This window comes from Stenella coeruleoalba (assembly GCF_951394435.1).
Source record: "Stenella coeruleoalba genome assembly, chromosome: 2".
Taxonomy (NCBI): Eukaryota; Metazoa; Chordata; class Mammalia; order Artiodactyla; family Delphinidae; genus Stenella; species Stenella coeruleoalba.
The window spans coordinates 4220809-4241268 of NC_137147.1; the positions used below are offsets into that span (position 1 = coordinate 4220809).

At 56.2% G+C, this 20460-nt stretch overlaps 2 protein-coding genes across 11 annotated transcripts in view; one reads left to right on the top strand and one right to left on the bottom strand.

Moving 5' to 3' along the window:
• The window catches only part of BEGAIN (brain enriched guanylate kinase associated), a gene marked incomplete at its 5' end in the record, with an annotated part of 44405 nt that extends 41531 nt beyond the window's left edge, over nt 1–2874 (top strand). For 6 of the 8 annotated variants that reach the window (XM_079913789.1, XM_079913791.1, XM_079913794.1 and 3 more), the window contains one exon: nt 368–2874. In XM_079913789.1, coding sequence (XP_079769915.1) covers nt 368–1726 — 1359 coding nt within the window. In that variant the 3' untranslated portion in view covers nt 1727–2874. The remainder of the gene's footprint in view (nt 1–367) is intronic. The other 2 variants (XM_079913793.1, XM_079913796.1) reach the window with 1 other exon arrangement.
• A 4899-nt stretch (nt 2875–7773) lies between these two features.
• WDR25 (WD repeat domain 25) overlaps nt 7774–20460 on the bottom strand; it is a 141359-nt gene continuing 128672 nt past the window's right edge. For 2 of the 3 annotated variants that reach the window (XM_079911761.1, XM_079911760.1), the window contains 3 exons: nt 11306–11476; nt 8796–8936; nt 7774–8204 (listed from right to left, as the gene is read on the bottom strand). In XM_079911761.1, coding sequence (XP_079767887.1) covers nt 7983–8204; nt 8796–8936; nt 11306–11476 — 534 coding nt within the window. In that variant the 3' untranslated portion in view covers nt 7774–7982. The remainder of the gene's footprint in view (nt 8205–8795; nt 8937–11305; nt 11477–20460) is intronic. The other variant, XM_079911762.1, reaches the window with a different exon arrangement.

Consider the following 20460-nt stretch of genomic DNA (forward strand, 5'->3'; position numbering starts at 1 on the left):
TCTGAGTCTGTCTGGTTTGGGAGCACCCAAGTCACGTGCGTGGGCCAGGGGTGCCCTCCCAGAGACCCTGGGGCTGGGAGAGCAAGTCAGCCCCTCAGGGGAAGGCCCGAGAGAGGCCTGAGTCAGAGCCGGGTTCCAGCCTCCAGGCTCTGCAGTGCCCCACTGGAGTGGGCCTGGGTGGGTGGCGGTGACCAGGGGTTCACAGGCACATCCCGGGAGCTTGCGAAATAGAGCATCCCGGGCGTCGGCTCCAGCTGGTGGAATTAGAGAGGCCCTGGGCAGGTCCCCGGTGGGTCAGCCTCGGCTGCCGGTCCGGGGCCGACCGTGACCCCCGTCCCCTCCTCTTCCTCGCGGCATCCCATTCTAGCTGCCCTCAGAGTTCCAGGAGCACGTGAGCCTGCACATGGAGAAGCAAGGCTGCAGCCTGCCCTCCCCGCTCTGCCGCCCAGCGTACGCTGACAGTGTCCCCCCCTGCGTCCTCGCCAAGGTGCTGGAGAAGCCAGACCCCGGCAGCCTGTCCTCCCATCTGTCGGATGCCTCAGCCCGTGACCTGGCCTTCCGCGACAGGCTGGAAAAGCCGGGCCCCCGGCCCCCCTACAAGGGGGACATCTACTGCAGCGACACGGCCCTCTACTGCCCCGAGGAGCGGCGCCGTGACCGGCGGCCCAGTGCGGACGGGCCCGTGACCGACGTGGGCTTCCTGCGGGCCCAGAATTCCACTGACAGCGCGGCCGAGGAGGAGGAGCCCGAGGCGGCGGCCTACCCCGCGGGCTACCGGCACGGGGCCTTCGGGGGCTACGCGGCCTCGCTGCCCACGTCCAGCTCCTACTCGAGCTTCAGCGCCGCGTCGGAGGAGAAGGAGCACGCCCAGGCCAGCACGCTCACCGCCTCGCAGCAGGCCATCTACCTGAACAGCCGCGACGAGCTCTTCGGCCGCACGCCGCCTGCGGCCTACGGGAGCAGCCCGCGCTATGCCTCGGCCGCGGCTGCGGTGGCCGCCCCGCTCGAGGCCGAGGCGGCCCCGGGGTTCGCGAGGACTGTGTCGCCGTACCCCGCCGAGCCCTACCGCTTCCCGGTCTCCCCCGGCCCCCAGCCCGCCCTGATGCCCCCCAACCTGTGGAACCTGCGGGCCAAGCCGGGGTCGGCCCGGCTGGCCGCAGAGGACGTGCGCGGCCAGTGGCGGCCGCTGAGCGTGGAGGACATCGGCGCCTACCCCTTCCCGGCCGCCGCTGCGGCCGCCGCCGCCCCCGGCCGCGCCTCGCCCGGCGGCTTCAACGACCGCTACTTCGGGGCCGGAGGCGGCCCGGGCGAGAAGGCCGAGGGCCGCGCCAGCCCCCTCTATGCCAGCTACAAGGCTGACAGCTTCTCGGAGGGCGATGACCTCTCCCAGGGCCACCTGGCCGAGCCCCGCTACCTCCGGGCGGCCGGTGACCTGAGCCTCAGCCCCGGCCGCTCGGCTGAGCCCCTGCCCAGCTACGCGGCCAGCGAGGGGGAGCGGGAGAGGCTCGGGGTGCAGCTCTGTGGGGCGGGGGGCAGCCCCGAGCCCGAGCACAGCCCTCGGAGCTCCAGGGATTCCCTGGAGCCCAGCTCCATGGAGGCCTCCCCGGAGATGCACCCCGGCGCCCGCCTCAGCCCCCAGCCCGCCTTCCCTCGGACTGGCGGCTCGGGGCTCAGCCGCAAGGACAGTCTCACAAAAGCCCAGCTCTACGGAACCCTGCTCAACTGAGCACCCACGTGCAGGCCTCGGCCGTGGCCACCCCGCACACCGGGTCCCGAGGGGTGCTGCCTCGCCTCCCTGATACCCGTCCTCCCGGCCCCGCAAACGAGGACCCCGTTGAGCCGGGGGAGGGGGGGCACCCCACCCACGTGTCTCGTCCGCCCCCGCACCGCCACGGTGGACCGTTTCTCACACAGCAGCCTCCTTCCCCACCGGAGATGAGCATCCCCCCTTTTATAAAGTGCAACTATTTTTATAGAGCAAAAGGGTCTTTCTTAACGCACTCAGCCTCCAGCTCCCTGGATGGTGGCCTAGGCGTTTTCGACGCGACGCTCCTTGATTTTCGGGTGAGGGTGAGTGGGGCCTGCCCCTCAGAGGGAAGGACGGTGTCCCGCGGAGACCCCCCGCCAGCCAGTGACAAGGGAACCCTGACGCTCTGTCCACAAAGAGGGGGACTGGAACGGGTGGAGGGATGTGTAACGTTTTCAGCTGTTCTTGCCGTGTGGCCGACGACCGACCACCCCCCAGCTCCCCCGTGGTCCGTAGTCCCAAGTGGGGCCGGTGCTCGTCCCCCCAGTGTCCCGCTCCCCGGTACCACCTCGCTCTACCTCAGATGTAATGAGGCCCTCCGACCCCGGTTTCTGTAGCTTGCTTTCCTGTCGTCTGTGATGCATGCCCCGTCTCAGTACTGTATTTTGCATTCATTAATAAAAGACGTCGGTGGAAAGAATTTGGGTTTCGGTAGTTTTTTCTCCCCCCTGCCTTTTGATCTCGGGACGTGTGGCCTTGGGTGTCTCCCCCCATCCTCCCCTCTCTGAGGCCAGGGCAGCCTGATGATAACACTCCTCCCCCGCCCTGGCACCGTGTCGTCCAGTGTTTGAATTCTTCCATCGTCTCAACCCACTAAACGTTGTTTTTGCCATTTCATACGATGTTCCTTATAGACTTTGCTTCTGCCTCAAGCTTCCTTAGGATGTCCTTTAGTTCGGCTCTGCTGGTGACAAACTCTTTTGGGTTTTTTTTTTTTTTTTGCTCTGAAGATGTCTTTGCCCCATTTCTGAAGGATATTCTCACTGGGGAGAATGTCAGCGGGCGTCTCTTACCCTCAGTGCACAGAGATGTCCCCTGGCTTCCTGCTGGGGTGGGACTCGCCATCAGTCCCCCCCCTTCCCAGGAGTTGTTCCTTTGGTGCTAATCTGTCTTCTTCTCTCCAGCGGTGGAAGATCTTCCCTTTGGTTTTCTGCAATTTCCCTGAGGTGTGTCTCGCTGTGGATTTCTCCTTGCTGGGAATTCACAGGGAGTCTTGCATCTGTGGATTGGTGTATCTCAGTAGTTGAGGAAAATCCTCAGCTGCTTCTTAAACTATTTCTCCACCCGTCCCTCCTCCTGGGACTGCCTCTACCTCCGTGTCCCTGCCTCCTTGAGACCCACACCTTGGTGTCACCGTGCTCAACCTGCATTCTTCCAGGTCACTAATTCTCTTCTGCTGCGTCCATTCAGCTGCCCAACACAGCCACCACGTTTTTAGTTTTTGTTATTAATGTTTTCCATTTCTAGAAGTTCTGTCTGATCATTCTACAAACCCACTATGCCACTTTCTAATAGTTTCCTATTCCCTGGAGAGATTTCCAAGCTTGTCTTTTGTTTCCTTAAACAGAGCGGGCACAGCTGGCTCACGGTCTGGGCCTGACACGTCCATCAGGTGGGGTCTGTGTGGACTGTTTATCTTGGCTCCTGCCCATGTCGCCTTGTTTCTGTGTGTGCCTGGTTATCTTTGAGCATGCTCATTGATGCCCTTGAGAAAGTACTTGTGAACGTTCTGCAAGGCCTAGGATGGAGGGCCCCTCCTCCAGGGGGCTTTATGTCTGCTTCTTCCCACTGGGAGGGGACCGCCTCGGCCCAGGTGCACACCTGAAGTTCTCCGGCCCACCCAGCTTTGTGTAGCTCCAGGGTGCCTGCACCTGAGCTGCCACTGCAGGCCCGGCTGCCCACCCCCAGGAGCAGATGCGCCCCAGGAAGCAGCCTGCTGGCGGGGGAGGGGCTGTGGAGAGGCTCCGGAGTCGGCTCCCCTGTGTGGGGCCCGGTTTCCCTGTGGGCAGGTGGGGAAGCAACCCTCACGGAACTGGGGGGCAAGTGAGTGGGTGGAGGGGAAAACACATGGCCCCCGGCACCCAGCAGGCTCTCGCTCAGAGACGCTCCCAGAGGGGCCCTGAGCCTCGGCAGCACCACGTGGGCTGTGAGACTGTACAGCAGGGCTGGGAACCCCGAGGGCTTTGCAGTCTGGGCCCAGAAGGGCGGGCCCCTACATGGTCACTTCAGAGTCTGACTGCTCGTCCCTGCAGGCGGCCAACAGGCCTCACAGAGCTGTCCTGCCATGGCCTCTGAAGCCAGCCACGGCCGGGATGGGCTTCCCTCCTTCCCTCCTTCCCTCCTTCCCTCCTTCCCTCCTTCCCTCCCTCACCAAGCACCCCTCGCTCCACTCCGGTCCTGCCTCACTCCCAACAGGACCCTGGCTGTGCACCCACCGTCCACCGACCCTTCTGTCCATGTTTCTTCTCAACCCACAGCAGGCAGTGCAGGGCTGTGTGACCTTGGGCAAGTCCTGGGCCCTCTGGGCCAGTTTCCCCTTCTGGAGCCTGAGGACTGTGACTCGTGAGATTCCCAGGGGCCCTCGAGACTGGTGGCTGTCCCACTGCACGGAGAGCCCCAGGCTGGGCCAGAGATGGGTCCCGAGGGAGGGGAGGAGCGCAGGCTTCCCGGGCCTGTCCCTCTGCCCACCGGGACGGTGGGGCCCACAGCCACCTCACGGGGGCTGCGAGCATCAGCCTCGCTCAGCAACAGACACAGCCACGCTGGCATCTCAACATGAAAGCGTTCTTCTCCCACGATGGCTTCGGATCTGTATTTCAGATTCACGGGTGAGGCGAAGGTAGGCACTCAGCCCCAGGAAGGTGGGTGGAGGGGCAGCCCACACTCCTTTTTCTTTCCTGCTCCATACTTTCTAAATTTAGCTCTCTTATTTTAAAATTGCAAATGGTGAACTCCTAGACGCCTTGCAGAGGATCAGGGTACGGAGAGCACCTGCCATTCTTCCCAGTAAAATAACCTAAGAAGGGGTAGGGCTTGCAGGGCACGTAGTTAGGAAATCAAATCCACAGGGGAGGGGTGCTAAGAAGCAGCTGCAGTGGTGTCCGGGGATCCCTGGATATCCCTGTCCCAGGAGGGTCAGAGCTTCGGCTGGCTCCAGGTGACCAGTGTGGTAAAGAAACGGCCTCCAAGGACAGAGACTCGGCTGGTGTTTGCCCCGAGAGAAGTCGAAAGGGTCCCAGCCCACAAAGGCCCCATGCAAGCAGGTGACGGGTCTGGGACCCATGGTGTCCCACAGGGCTGCAGGTAGCCGGGGTGTGGACTCAGCACAGGGGAGGGGCCGGGCAGCTCGGTGGACAGGGAGGTCATCCCCTGGCCACACCCCAGCAGCCACGCCAAAGCCAGTCGAGTACGTGTGTAACTGATGCTCATTAAACAAAGGAGTGGTCATATTGACATATCACAGCGGGGAGAGCAGTCAGCAAACCACGCGATGAAATTCTCACTCAGTACACACTCCACAACAAGGAAGGCAGAAAAACGCCCGCTTCGGGCTGGGCTAGAAAGCAGGATGTCTGGACCCCAGGATCTGGGGCTGGATGCAAGGTGGGGGCAGGAGAGGCGGGCGAGAGGCACCTGGGAAGGCCGGGCCCCGCTACGCCCCAGACGAGCACAGCCTCCCCTCCGGCCTGTGTCTGGGCTCATTCACACGTGGTCAATCCATCCGACAAATGCCAGCCAAGGGGCTGTTCGGGCTGGACCTGGGGGGACACACCCTCATGACAGTACTGTGGGGGTCCCGTCACTCTCCCCTCCAGCTGCATAGTGGCAGCTATGCCTGGCCAGGGACCCCTGGTCTGGGGCGGGCATGTGACACAAGCCAGCCAGTCAGAGGCCTTCCCTGAGACTTGTCAAGTGGGAGGAGCTCACGGGGGGCTTCTGCCGTGAGAGTGAGCCAGAGCTGGCCAGAGGGGGCCTCGCCAGACCAGGTCTGAGGATGAACCCAACCGCGCCCTCTGGCCTGAACTGGCTCAACTCCTGCACCAGTGGCTGGGCTGACACTGATGCTAATACTATCGCTAATACCGATACTCCCACTGCTGCTCCTGAGCGCCTGCTGCATACACGTCCTGCCGAGAGCCATCGCACCCAACCTCATGAATCCCCACAAGCTGGGTGCTGTGAGTTCTCGTTTACAGCAGGGGACACGGAGGCACGGGGCAGCTCAGCACTGGCTGTGACCGCGCAATAGCGAAAGGGGGTGACGGGGTTGAAGTCCACGGCCGTCTGATCCCAAAGCCCACATCCTGTGGGCAGGTCTTACCTGCAGTTATTCACAGAATGCCCCCCGCACGCAGGGGCCAGGGATGCAGCCGGGAGCAGGGCCCTGCGAGCCCGGGAAGTTTGCACTGCACTGAGCACGCACGCTGGGAGGCAGCGTCAGGAGGGGACGGGGCTCAGGGCGCCTGTTACACTCGGGGCCCTGAAGGAGCGGGGTGCGGGGTGCGGGGGGAAGAGGGGCCCAGCACAGGGGGCGGCGGGAGGCAGCTGTAACCTGGGAAGGCTTCACAGAGGAAGTGACCCCGGGGCGGGCTTCACAGGTCACAGAGCTCCCCACTCAGAGCAGGCGAAGCCACCTGGGGGCGTGAGGGGCGAGGCAGGAGTGTCCACTGCCTGCCCAGGCTCTGAGCGGATGCACACTCAGCCTCCCCTCTGCTCAGGCTGGGGCAGCCCCCCGTGCGGGCCTCCACTTCTGCCAGGGCTGAGCGTGGGGTGCGGTTATCTTTCCCTCCACCAAAGAAGCCATTCTTGAGCCTTGAGCCATTCTTGAGCCATTCTTCACCTCCCTGGTGTGAGGGACACCCGGGATCCTGTGCTCGCCACCCACCCACGCGCTTGGCCCTGGCCTCTCCAGCCCAGCTCGGGGACACAGCGTCCGCTCAACACCCACTGCAGGCCAGGCTTCGTGCTGACTGCAGGGGAAGAGGACGAAGGACAGAAAAGGGGTCGGCCCTCAGGATGAGTCCCGCTTCAGGGCCTTTGCACTGCCCTTCCCTCCGCTTGGGATGCCCTGCTTGTGGACCCCAAGATTCCCGAGGGCCCGGGGGTGGGTTAGACACACTGAAATAAACGTTTACCACCAGCCCCAGCAAGCCCCAGAGCCCCCCCCAATCTGCCCAGTGCCCCTCCCAGACTGGAGCTCCCAGGGTGCTGACACCCCCACACACTTGACCTTCTTGGACCCTCACAGCAAGCCTGCAGGCTGGGGATCCTGACACCACTTTACAGAGGGGGGAACTGAGGCTCCGGGAGGAAATGTGACTTGGTCTCGGCTACACGGACAGCAGAGCTGGGCCTGGAGCCCAGGCTCTGGAGAGGCCAGGCTGGGCACCACCTGCTCCGTGGCTTCCTCCTCGGGTCCCCTGTGTTTTCTCACTGACCCCCTGCCGGGGACACCCTCCTCACAGGCTCACGGTCTGCCCCCTCCAGGGAGACGTCCAAGGCTTCGGGGACGCCCCTGTCCTGAGACGTGCGCACCTTCGGTCCCCACCCCCACCCATCGGTGGACCTTGGGCTCCTGGGGTTTAGGGCTCCTTGCGGCTCCTCAAGGGACCTTTGCTTCTCCACATTGCTCCCTCCCCCGGGGCAGACGCACTCCCGTGGGCAGCGCGCACACCTGACAGGCAGTGGGCAAGGAGGAGCGCAGATGGCCCAGGGCTCGGACAAACCCGGGGACCCCGCTGGCCACACTTCGGGGGAGGGAGAGGGCGGCCCGCGCCTGAGCAGGCCCTGTGAGACCGGGGGTGGGCAGACCCGGACCCAGCGCCCCCGGGGGCTGCCCCCCCTCCAGCTCCCACCCCAGGCTTTGTCTCCAAGCTCCAGCAGGCCTGCGACTGGGGAGCCGATACATATTTGTCGCTGAAATAACCTAAGAAAGAGCAAAACACTCGTTTATTGAGCGTCACCAGCACCGCGCCAGGCGCTTTCTCTCACGCAGTCCTCAGAACCCCGAGGCACACGGGATTTTGTCCCCATTTTACAGATGAGGACGCTGAGGCTCAGAGGGTGGAGAAGGCAGCGGCCACCCGAGCCTGACCCCGAAGCCAACCTCAGAGCCTCCTCATCACACACACACGCCCACCCCGGCCGGTGTCTGGAAGGTTCCGTGCTGGGAGGCTCAGTGCCAGATCTTAACGTCGCCCTCCCAGGAGCAGGTGGCGAGGACGGAGGGCAGCACGGGGTGGAAGGTGGTGCCCACACAGGCCTGCGTGTGTCCGTGCAGCGTGCGGGCGCGGCTGGCGGTGCGGAAGCTGTACACGAGGACCCGGCCGTCGGCACTGCCCGTCAGCAGCAGGTCACCATCTGGAGAGCACTCGCAGCCCACCGAGTAGCCTTCCACCTGCAGAGGGCGACCCGGGGTCAGAGGGCGACCCGGGGTGAGCAGGCCGCGCGGCACAGGGCGCATGGCCTCGCCCGCCCCTCCCACAGGGGAGCGGGCTGGGGCCCAGAGCCGGCCAGGAGCAGGGCTGGGCCTCACACCCAGCGGCCGAGCTCCTGCCCTGAGGCCAGGGCCCCGGCATCGGCCTGTGTCACAAGGCTGGTTTAGCGTAACCCAGACAGCCCAGCTCCAGCACAGCTGATGGCGTCTGGCCTCCGCGCCAGGCGCTGGGTCCCCACTGGCTCTGCCCCATGAGGCAGCCCTCAGCAGGGAAAGGGGGCAGATGGAGAAACAGCCCCACTCCCGTTCCGTCCTGCGCCCCTCCCCAAGCCCCGTGACCTGTCCATGTGAGCTGACAGATCAACGAAACTGTCCCTGCCCAGATGTGGCCCAGGGCCTCGAGCGGACACCAGGCCACGTGGCATGGGGGTCACCCAGGAAAGAGAAAACACGAATTGCCTGGACAGAGGGTCCCTGCCCTCGGGGGCCGCAAGCCCCGTGCTGGCGTTGTCAGTGGGACCATTTTCCACCTGGGGGACAGGGACGAGGTACCTTGTGGCCTTCGTAGCGCCGCCTTCTGCTCATCCGGTAGGGCCACACGGCAGAGAAGAGGGCCAGGTAGTTGCCGTTGGTCTGCGCCAGGAACACAGGCTCCCTCGGGTGCAAGGTGAGGCTGGGGCAGGTGTACCGCTCCTGAGAAACAGCAGGGCCACAGAGAGGGCGGAGGAGGCTCCCAACTGGGCTTCTGCCTCTGACGGACTCGCCCCCCAGACTCTGCCCGCGGGGCCCCGGGCCCTCTGCCCAGACCTGGCTTAGGGGTGTGTGGGTTTCCTGCTGCTGCTGTAACAAAATGCCTCCAGGGTCGTGGCTTAAAGCAACACATGTATCATCTTACAGTTCTGGGGCTCAGAAGTCCGAAACGGGCTCTCTGGGCTAACTGAACTCAAGAGGCCGGCAGGGCTTCGTTCCTTCCGGAGTCCTCAGGGGGGAATCTGTTCCCTTGTCTTTTCTGGCTTCTAGGGGCCCCCTGCACTCCTCGGCTCATGGCCTTTGGAGTAGACTGAAAAATGTCCCACCAAATACTTCCATGTCCTAATTCCTGGGACCTGTGAATGTCCCCTTATATGTCAAAAAAAAAAAAAAAAGGCGGTGGGAGCTTGCAGGTATAATTAACTTAAGGGTCTTGAGATGAGATTGTCGCGTATTACTGCCCTAAATGAAATCACAGGCACCCTTATAAAAGGGAAGCAGAGGAGATCAGACACACAGAGGAGGCGATGTGAAGACGGAGCAGAGAGAGACCTGAAGATGCTGGCACGGAGACCGGAGTGATGCAGCCACAAGCCAGTATCACCAGAAGCTGGAAGAAGCAAGGGACAGGCGCTCCCCCGAGCCTCCAAGGGGAGCGGGCCCTGACGACATCTTGATTTCAGCCCCGTGATACTTTTTACAAATTTCTGGCCTCCATCACTGAAAAAGTACGTTTCTGTTGATTTAAGCCACCAGGTTTATGGTAATTTGTAATTTGTCATACAGCGATAGAAAACGAATCCACACGCCCATCTCCCCACCTCCACAGTGAGCCGTCAAGGGTCCCCGGCCCAGCCCAGGGTCCCACGCAGCCAGAACACATAGTAAGTGAGAAGGTGACTGGCCAAGCGGGGAGGTAAACGCCTGCACAAGGGGTTCCAAACAGGAGGGAAAATCTCACTGTTTAACAGGCTCGGCCACACAGAAACACCCCTAAAAGCTCCCTTCTCCATTGTACGCGTTCCGTGTTCTAGGTGATGTCCTGAAGCCACAGCCTCTAACTGAGCCCAAATTCAGAGGGTGACGTCAGGAGCAGGTGGAACCATGGCTGCAGACTGATGTGCTGTCAGAGGCACATGGGAACCTGATGATGAGCTCCTGGTGTGATGCTACCGGGCAGAGTGCCTGCTTGCCTGCACAGAAGGTGAGGAGGTGTGACCCTAGGAGGGCTGGTGGCTCAGGCACACAGCACTTTCGCTACCTCACTTGCTTCCCTGGTCTCTGCAGGGCCGTCAGAGGCAGGATGCCCCAATGGCTACACATGACCCTCCGGGCCCTCCCAGGGCTTACTGTTCCCGGTGGGTTGCACTAGAACCCTGAAGTGAAGGTCTAGAGGCAGGTTGGCTCAGGGTCACTTAGAATCCTCTAAGAACAAGGGGAAAAGCAGGGAGAGGAAGATGGTGTATATATACACGTGACATGTATTTTTAAATTCAGGGTGGCAGCACCAAAGAGACTAGCCATTGCTAATTTGAAACCTTAAAAGATGATGGTGGGTGGCGATAGTGATGTCGGTGATGGCGGTGACGCGTGGTGATGGTGTTGGAGATGGTGATGGTGATGACGGTAGTGATGATGATGACAGTGGTGATGGTAATAGAGGTGGGGTGATGACAGGTAGTGCATTTTATGGAGAACTCCCTGTGCCTGGCACTGTGCTGGATTCTTTATGTCTTTTAATTCTCAAAGCCTCTCTATGAGGCAAGAAACATTCTCACCCTCAGTTTATGAAGAGAAAAATGAGAATCAAAGAGGGTAAATAACGGGCCCAGGCCCTCTGCCTATAAGTGGTGAATGCAGGATTTTAATGCAGGTGGTCTACCTTCGGGGTCCCTGCTTGAACCCTTGAGCCACAGCCCCTGCCAAAACCACTGAGCCAGGGCAAGGTGGAACCCTGCAGGCTGGCTGGGGTGGCAGAGGGAGGGTAGGGGTGTCTCGGGGGTGCATCCGCGTTCCCGTGGATCTGGACCGCCCCTCCACACGCTTACCCCGGAGCCAGGCTGTGCTGGACGGAGGATGAGTGAGAGGACCGTTAGGGAGTCACTCCGATCTGCGAGCCAGTGGAAGGTTCTCTGCGCAGGCCTGGACCTGCATTTTGCCTTCCCCGACCCTACAGATTTCAGGCAGCCCATCTGTCTCCAAAGGTCCTGTCTGCTGAACCATCTCCGCAGAAGTGACCTGGGGCCCCGGACAGCCTGGGACTACACGGATGCACCCTGAAACTGGAAGCAATGCCAAACAGGGTTTCTCACGTGGAAAATCTGGTTGGAGATTTTGGCGGAGCTCCGGAAATCCCAGGCAATAATGGTGCGGTCGGCAGAGTCCCGGCTCGAGGCATCTGTGCTGCTCAGAAACTCGGAGCCTTCCCGGAGGAAGAGGATGTCCAGGGTCTGCTGGATGGTGGCCTTGTAGCTTCTCACCACCTGCAAGAGTGGGCACCCGTCATGCCGGTGGGCCCCAGGGGTACAGGGCGGGTGCCACAGACAGGGACAAGGAGGGCCGCTGAGTGCCCCGAGGGCTGGAGAGTTTGGAGAGGCTGGTGCTGGAAAATGCGCCCCCAGGCTGAGGAGCCCAAGCGTGGAGGTGGGGCTGCTGCGGGGTGACCTCAGGCCCTGCCCCGTGATACCTCCACAGTGGGCAGTCCTCCGCGTCCCCTCCCCACACCCACTGGCGCATGGGTGCAGGGAGGCATGAAGATCTCCCCAGTCAGACTGGTGCCCTGGAGAGCAGCAGGGGTCCAGCGAAGGAGAGCTTAGGGAAGGGCCCACGCCTAGCCCAGGGCACCTAAAGGCACCAGTGATGCCCATCAATGCCAGGGCGATACTCTGTGCGAGGGTCTGGCTTCTGAAGAGGTCACGTAATTCACAGCTTTCAAAGCCTCAGCCTAACGTCCCTGGAGTGATAAGTGCATTGTGGGAGCCAGTGTTCTCGAGCCCACGGAACCAGAACCGCAGCATGTAAGTTAGCTTTAAAGACACTCTTTCTTTCTTACGTCATCACCAACACTGCACAGCCTCCTGTCTCCAAACTAACACAATCAAGCGGCAAGCTGCTGTCCCGCTTCCTTCAGGGTGTTTTCTCACCTGAACCTTCCAGCCTACAGCAACAGGGCTGGGCAGGGGCAGGGTGGAGGTCCCAGCGCCCGGACTAACACGCACCTCCAGTAAACTCCTGGGCAACACGACTTCAAATTGCAATAGTGAGCAACAGGCCGCGGGCACAGTGCCTCGGGCCCGCCTGCCGGGTCTGGCGGCCTGTTTACCAGCTCCCAGGGCGCCACCATGTGGCCACAGCATAAACACAGCTCTCCGGCACCTTGGCAGCCGGCCGTGCAACGAGCTGTCTTCACACTTACTTACAAACTGGAGTTTAGGGATTCCCTGGTGGCGCAGTGGTTAAGAATCCGCCTGAGAAGACAGGGTACATGCGTTTGAGCCCTGGTCCCTGAAGATCCCACATGCCGCGGGGCAACTCAGCCCGTCCGCCACAGCTACTGGAGCCTGCGGCACCTAGAGCCCATGCTCTGCAGCAAGGGAAGCCACCGCAGTGAGAAGCCCGCGCACACCAAGGAAGAGTAGCCCCCGCTCACCACAACTAGAGAAAGCCCACGCGCAGCAGCGAAGACCCAAAGCAGCCAAAGAGAAATAAATAAACATAATTTTAAATAGTAAATATCTAAAAAAATAAATAAAATAAAAACTGGAGTTTACAAACTTTCAAAATGTTTCAGACATAGATTTTCTATCATCCTCTTTCAAATATATATAAGTCAAATTCACATTAAATGCAGCACTCCATAAATCCAATTTAGACAGAGGGGTATTTTGAGACCCATTCTCCAGATGAGGAACACTGAGGCTCAGAGAGATGCAGGGATTTACTCCAGGGCGCCGGGCCAGGGTGTGGTGCTTCTCTGGGGCCTACATCCCCGTCTCCTTCTGGCCAAGTCCTGCCTCAGTAAACGCTGGGGCAAATTCCTGGTGGAGGGTGGGGAACAAACGATTACCTTCTCTGAGCCTTTTCAGAAGCAGCCCTCAGCTAGGGCGATTTCAGGGTGGGCCCCCTGGAGCCTGAGGAGTAGTCCAGGGGTAGAAAAGTGAAGGCAGTCCTGCAGGCCTCTGAACACTGGCCAGCCTGTGTAGCTGTGCCCCAGGCAGCGTGGAACTGCCCACCTTCCTCCCTCCCTTCCTCTCCCACTCTGTGCACCAGGATCCCACATGCCCGCTTTGCCCTCCCAGGTAGCCATGAGTCTCCTGGAGTGTGGACTGGAAGGAAAGCTCCAGAGCCCCCGCCAGGAGGGGCATAGGAGCCGTGCTGCTGGCAGATGCTCTGGCCTGCCCAGTCTGGAGCTGGGGCAGCGGTCTAGGGCCTGGGAGGGGACGTGGACCACCAGAGTCCCCAACACGTGCTCTGAGAAGTGCACAACATCCCGACTCAAAGAACAGCGCTGTCCCAGGGCAGGGTTTGGAATCTGCTCTGGTGGGAAGAGAAGGGAGGGGAGGGAGCAAGGCCCATCGTCACGGCTCCAGGTCCATCCCCACCTCCCATCCCCAGCGCCACGGTCACCTCTGACTTAAACCACCCTCTCCACCAGCAGCCCCAGGCCTCCATCTGCCAAGGCCACGTGGGGCCTGAAGGCCTTCCTGCCGCCTTTCCCGACGCCCTCCCCATCACCACAGTCCAGGCGAGGAGCAGGGAATCAAGGGAGAGTGATAAGTCCGGCCCAACTCACGTCCCTAGATGTGGCCTGTGCACTGAGGCGCGTCTCCTCCCGGGCAGCGGGGACACAGCCCCAAGAGCCCATAGGGAGTGGCTGCCGATGGGCAGGACCGTGACATCTGTGGGCACCTGAGCCCCTCTCCAGCGGCGGCACCTGGATCCCCACACGCACTCGGAAAACACACTGACCCAGGAAAGCCTGGAGGAAGAGGAGGGCCCGTTGAGTTCCAGCCACAGGCCGGGGGTTTCACAGAAATCATCTCCTGATGGCAGCAGGGAGAAGCTGATCCCAGAGGGCGGTGCGAAGGCCCAGAGAAGCAACGTGCCACGGGTCCTCGGCCTGTCCCCGGCAGAACCACCCACGTGCCCACCGACACACCACCTGCCTTTTCCAGGAGAACGAAAACCCTCGTTCTGTACACTTCCTGAGAATGGATGGAAATGGCCCAATTCATTAGGGCGTCGTAAAATCGAATGGCCGGGAAACAAGCCGTGTTACGGGCGATCCCTGCCAACAGCGCTGCTGTAAGTGGAAGGCTGACCTTTGAAGTGATTGCCGCCGAGCATGATTCACTTGCCTTCACAACTGCTGCTGCCCCGGCAAAGAGCAGAGGAGCCATTTGTGTGTCTAGCTGGTGGGTTTTATGGCAACCTTAATTACACCGACAGCTGGTACGTCCCATCCCAGGGGCGTGGGACAGCGCTGCAGGGCCTAACTAGCTGGAGCCGGAGGGAACCTCACTCAGACCCTTCTGGCAACCAGGGCCCCTGTCGGCAGACAGTTGCAGACACTTGGCCAAAAGTCTACGGCTTTGGGAAAAATGGAAGACGTGATCAAGACACATTCAGGTGTGATGAAAATCACCTAATATCCTTAAAATCTTGTCTGCTTGGCCCACCAAACAGACCTCCGAAGGCTCGCCTTTCCCTTCCCCGGGCCGTGCCGCTTCCGAGGTGCGCGGGGTTGGGGGGCAGGCTCCGGTCCTGGCCCGCTGCTGACTCACTGTGTGCCTGGGGCATCCCTGCCCGCTCCGCGGCTGGTTTTGAGTCATCACCACCAGGGGCCTGGACTGGACAACAAGCCAGCCTCTCGCGTCTATGTGCTACCGGACCCCAGAAAGAGGGAGGCTGGGGGCCCAGCTCCCCCCTCCCCTCCACCCCGGCCAGTCCTCTGCACCCAAGCCTGGAGGGAAAATGAGGGAGACACTGCTCTGGGCCCCCCAGGACGGCCGAGGCCACCTGCCCGCCCTACAGGACTGTGAGTTCCTGGGGACAGACGCCTGTCACATTTCTGGGACACCCTTGGCCAGGACTGGGTCTGCACACTGCAGGCATCAGTAAGTTGTGCTGAATTAAGGGCTGGATAAGTGAATGAGCAGATAACCAAATGGACGGACGAACGAAAGGACAGCTTGAAAGGCCTCTGGCTGCCAGTAACAGGCAGGCCCTTGGGGCTGAGGCAATGCACGTGGACCTGCCGCCACTGGCTCCAGCAGGCGCCCTGGGAGATGATGTTCATTCACGGGGCCCTCCATGGCCCTCGGCGTGGAGACAAGAACACCTCATCCGCCAAGGTCCTCCAAGACCGTGGAGGGGGGAGGGGAGGGAAGGGCTCAGTGTATGCACGCCACCACCAGACATCCGGAGGCGGGAAGGCCAAGCTCTCAGGCAGACACCCGGGTATCTGAGCCTGATGGCCTATCACTGGCTGCGCGCCGCTGGGCAGGCAGCTCACCTCTCAGCGCTTCAGTCCCCACACCTATAAGGTGGGGCTAATAGCAGGACCTAGAGCTTGGGCGTGAAGGACGGTGACAGGCCTGGCCAAGAGGCCAACACACAGCAGATGCTCACAAACCTCTTCCCAGGCCGGCCAGAGCTAGTCCCTGGGATGGGGCTGGGGGTCCTTGGGCAAGTCCCTTCTCCCCAGATTTCAATTCCTTCCCCTTGAATATATTGGCCTCTTCAAATTCTAAGATGCGAGGAGTCTCTGCACAATGGCAAACTGGAGAGGTGAGTAGAGAGCCCCTTTCTACGGTTTAAAATCACACAAGTAAAAGTAGCCAATCACATGCGATAGTGTACACCTAAAGTGCTCTGTGGGGCTTCCCTGGTGGCGCAGTGGTTGAGAGTCCACCTGCCGATGCAGGGGACACGGGTTCGTGCCCCGGTCCGGGAGGATCCCACATGCCGCGGGGCGGCTGGGCCCGTGAGCCATGGCCGCTGAGCCTGCGCGTCCGGAGCCTGTGCTCTGCAACGGGAGAGGCCACAACAGTGAGAGGCCCGCGTACCGCAAAAAAAAAAAAAAAAAAAAAAAAAAGTGCTCTGTGGATAATTTTTTTAAAAAAACAGAAATTTATATTAAAACAAAAGAAACTATACAAGTATGAAAAAAGAGTATGACTGAATTTTTGTGCAATCTGAGAGTAGGGGAAACTTTCCTGGTCATCACGCCAAGGCCAGAGCAATAAAAGAAAAGATGCATAAATCTGGCTACATGAAAATAATAGTAGTAGTAATAATAATAATAAACATTATTGCACGGCATAAAAAACAGGTAAATAATTAAGAAAAATAAAAAAGACAAATGGGAGAGATATTTGCAACTTATATTAGAGGCAAAGGTCACTGTCCCTAGTACACAGACAGGGTCTAAAAATCAATGAAAAAGACCAAGAGCTCTACAGAAAAATGGGCAAGAGAAGTGAACAGAGAGTTCATATGAGAGGGAATGTAACTGGTCCTTCAATCTTGCTCATAAGAAATGAAATTTTAAATGACATGGAGGTATCATTTCTTACTTGTCAGATTAGAAAAGCCAGAAGTTTGACAACACACTCCGTTAGGTGGCTGTTGGGCATTACTTACTTTGCACACTGCTGACAGAAATGCAAAATGGTACGGTCCCTATGGAGAGAATTCGGGTGACACCAAGCAAAGCAGCAGGTGCCTTGTTACTCGGCAATATACATAACCCAGCAAACCAACTTGTAGGAACTGACCCCGAAGTTACAGCAGCAAACACCAGAAAACACAAGCACAAGGCCGCTGAAAGCAGCACTACCTGTAAAATTAAAAAGCAGAAATAACCCAAATGTACAAGAAGGGACCAGTTAAACAGACATCAGTCCAGACACACTCTGGAATACCATGTGTGCTGCTGTAAAAAAGAGGCCCATCTCCCCGCCTGCTGTGGGCTGGCTTCCAGGAGGTACTGCTCAGTGCAAAAGCAAGGTGGAGAGCAAAAGGGCGTACAGCAAATACGAGAGGTTTGTGTCTGCTTCCATAAAAAACAGTAGAAAGATAAACCAGAAACTAAATAAATAAATCAGTCAGACTGCCTCTAGAGGGGAGGGGACAGAACGGGGGAGACAGGGCTGGAGGCAGAAAGTAGAGGCTTTCTGTAGAGGGGCAGACAGTAAATATCTTAGGATTTGGAAGCTACATTTAGTCACTGTTGCCTTCTCTTTGTGTGTGTGTGTGTGTGTGTGTGTGTGTTACAGCCATTTAAAAATGCAAAAATCACTCTTAACTCAAGGACCATACAAAAACAGGCCGTAGGCCAGACTGGGCCCATGGGCTGTAGTTTTCCAATCCCTTCTCCAGAACCATGTACGTATTTTATAAAATTATACAACAAAATTAACTTAAAAAGCAGGCTCTAAAATGTGAAAGCAAAATTAAGCAAATGAAACTAAACATGTATTGAGTTGGTAGCTTAATCACACAAATGGGGTTTATTTTAAGAGACATTAAAGCACAGTAGTTTAAGGCAGATCCTCAGCTGAATATACATCATGAACAGAAAACCAGTAATCTGATGGTAAACCCTAATTGGATATACCTTATGGACAAAAAGAACTGTGAGAAATCTTCAATTGTTTTCAGTCATTACATTGCTAGTGTCCATATACACCCAAAAAATTGTGGTAAGGAAGACAGAAATAAAATTTTTCAGTTTAAAAGAGATCAAAAACATATAAAAACAAAGAAGCTAAAGAAAAATTCTGTAATGCTAAATTTGAATGGGACAAGTCAGCATAAACAATGATATATTTTTTTCTTAATAAGAAAAACATTTCTTAGGTCTGCCCACAGAAGAAGTCTAGAAGCAATGACCAACCACAACACTCAGATTCTGGTCTCTAAACCCACAAGTGACATAGATGACAGAGCAAGGCATTACAATGGTCATCACAGCTATACATAACATATGTTTAAGAAGGTAGAAGGAAGACTGAGCAAGGTTAGTAGAGACATGGAGGATGTATGAGCCCCTCACTGAATTTCCAAAGATGAAATGCACAATGTTTGAGGAAAAGCTATATTAGATGGCATTAACATCAGATGAGACATTGCAAAAGAGAACATTACTGAAACTAGAGGACATAGCAATGGAAAATTCCAAAACATACTGGAGAGAAAAAAGACTGAATTTTTAAAATGAACAAAATCTAGTTTTAAACCAAAATGGAGCAAACCCACTATGGTCTCTCACTCTCTTTCATAAATTACAACTAAAAACTCTGGACGAAATTCAAGAAGCAACTACCTGAAGATTCTGAAAAGTAAATAACAGCTGATAGGTTGAAGAGGGAAGTCAAAATTTGAAGAAAGACCCATATGACAGGTAAGGTTCTAGTTTTTTGTTTTAGTTTTTACTTTGGGGGTTTGGGGGAGTTTTTTTGTCTTTTAACTCCTGGTGTTGACCCACAGACAGACTGAATCAAGGAATTACACAGTAGACATGGACAGCAAAGCTTCTGAACTAAATCCATCATCCTGGCCAGAGGAACAAGAAAGTGGGTCCTTGTGAGCCAGAGAGTATCGGGTGAAATTTTTAAAATATCCCCTTGCTCTCCTAGCCCTGCCCTGATGCCAATCCCAACAGCTCTGGTAGTGCAGCGCAAATACCTAAAAACCAGAAGGGAAAAAAACCTGAATAGAAGAACTGGGAAAAGGGACGGAAATTCATGTTATTTTTTCCTCTATCTTCTCTGGCCCATTTGCTTTGAAAGTGATCCCGGTTATGGACACTGTGTGACAAGGGAGAAGGCTAACATTCTGAAAGAACTCCATTGCTCCGGGCAGAAGAACCAGGAAAGGAGGCCCAGGGAGCCAGGCAGTGTGGGTGAAATTCCAAAGAGGAGATAGCTGAGAAGGGAATCCTCTACTTCTGTGTATGAACTGACACACATCCCAGGACAATCCCTAAGCTACATGTGCATGGAACACGGCCAAAGGGGCACAGCTAAAGCTTTGAGACGTGGAGTACCATGTAACTGCTGCCTCAGTCCGAAACTAACCCTTTAGTGGTTCCGCATAACAAAGGTTTTTAATACAGAACTGAAAATGGAGCCACTGACCACAGGAGAGAAGGAACTTGCAATATGAATCTAGCAGGTTTGGTTGCCTGTTAAGACAAACAAATCACTACTCTCTACAGGATTTTAATAGGACCCAGGATCTTACAACATAATGTTCAAAATATTCAGGATATATTCTGAAATTACTTGACACACAAAAACCAGGAAAATGTAAACAGTACCCTTGAGAAAAGAGAAACCATAGATGTCAACCCTGAAGTGACCCAGATGTTTGACCCATATTATCAGACACATTTAAACAGCTATTAAATAATAATCATCAATGAGATAAACACCCTTGAAATAAATGGAGAGATGATTTCAACAGAGAAACAGAAATTATATATATACTTTTAAGTAGAAATTTTAGAACTGAAAAAAAAATTTTTTAATCATGGGATAAGCACAATAACAAAATGGAAGTGACAAAAGAAAGACTTAGTGAACTTGAAAAAGGATCAATAGAAATAATTTAATCTAAAGAAAAAATAAGCAAAGACTTAGGAACCTGTGAGATAATATCAGAAGCTTAAATATTTTTGTCAATGGAGTTCCTGAAGGAGAGGGAAAAGAGAGCAGTGCAGAAAAGAAATACTGACTGAACATGCCCAAATTTGGTGAAAGGCATAAATTTAGAGTCAAGAGATTCAGCAAGCCACAAAGAGGGTAAAAATCAAAGAAATCCAAGCCCTGACACACCACAATCCAACTGCTGAAAACCTCAAAGAAAAAAATCTTGAAAGCACCTGGGGAAAAAATGAACCATTATATGAACGACAATTTAAATGCTGTGGATTTCTCATCAGAAACTATGGAGGTTAAAAGGCAGTGGGACATACTGAAAATGGTGAAAGAAAGGAGTGTCAACCCAGAATTTTATAGACAGTAAAAATATCCTTCAGCAATGAAGGTGAAATAAAGACCTTGACAGATGAAGAAAAACTAAGAGAATTTGTCATCAGGAGACCTGCTCTATTTAAAACAAGCGCTAAAGGAAGTTCTTCAAGTTGAAGAGAAATAATAGCAGAGGAAAACTTGGAACTTCGGGAATGAAGGAAGAACAACAGAAATGGCATACGATTGGGCAAATATAAAAGGTCATTTTTCTCCAGTTAAGTTCTTTAAAATATGCATGACTGTTGAAAACAAAAATTCTAAGTCCTTAAGGCAGAAAGAAAACTATACCAGACTTGAATCTACACAAGAGGATGAAAAGCAGCAAAAAATGGTAAATATGAAGGAAAATAAAAAATGCTTTTCTATTATTAAAATATTTTTAAGATAACTTGCTGTTTCTAGCAAAAATAATAACAATGTATTGTAGG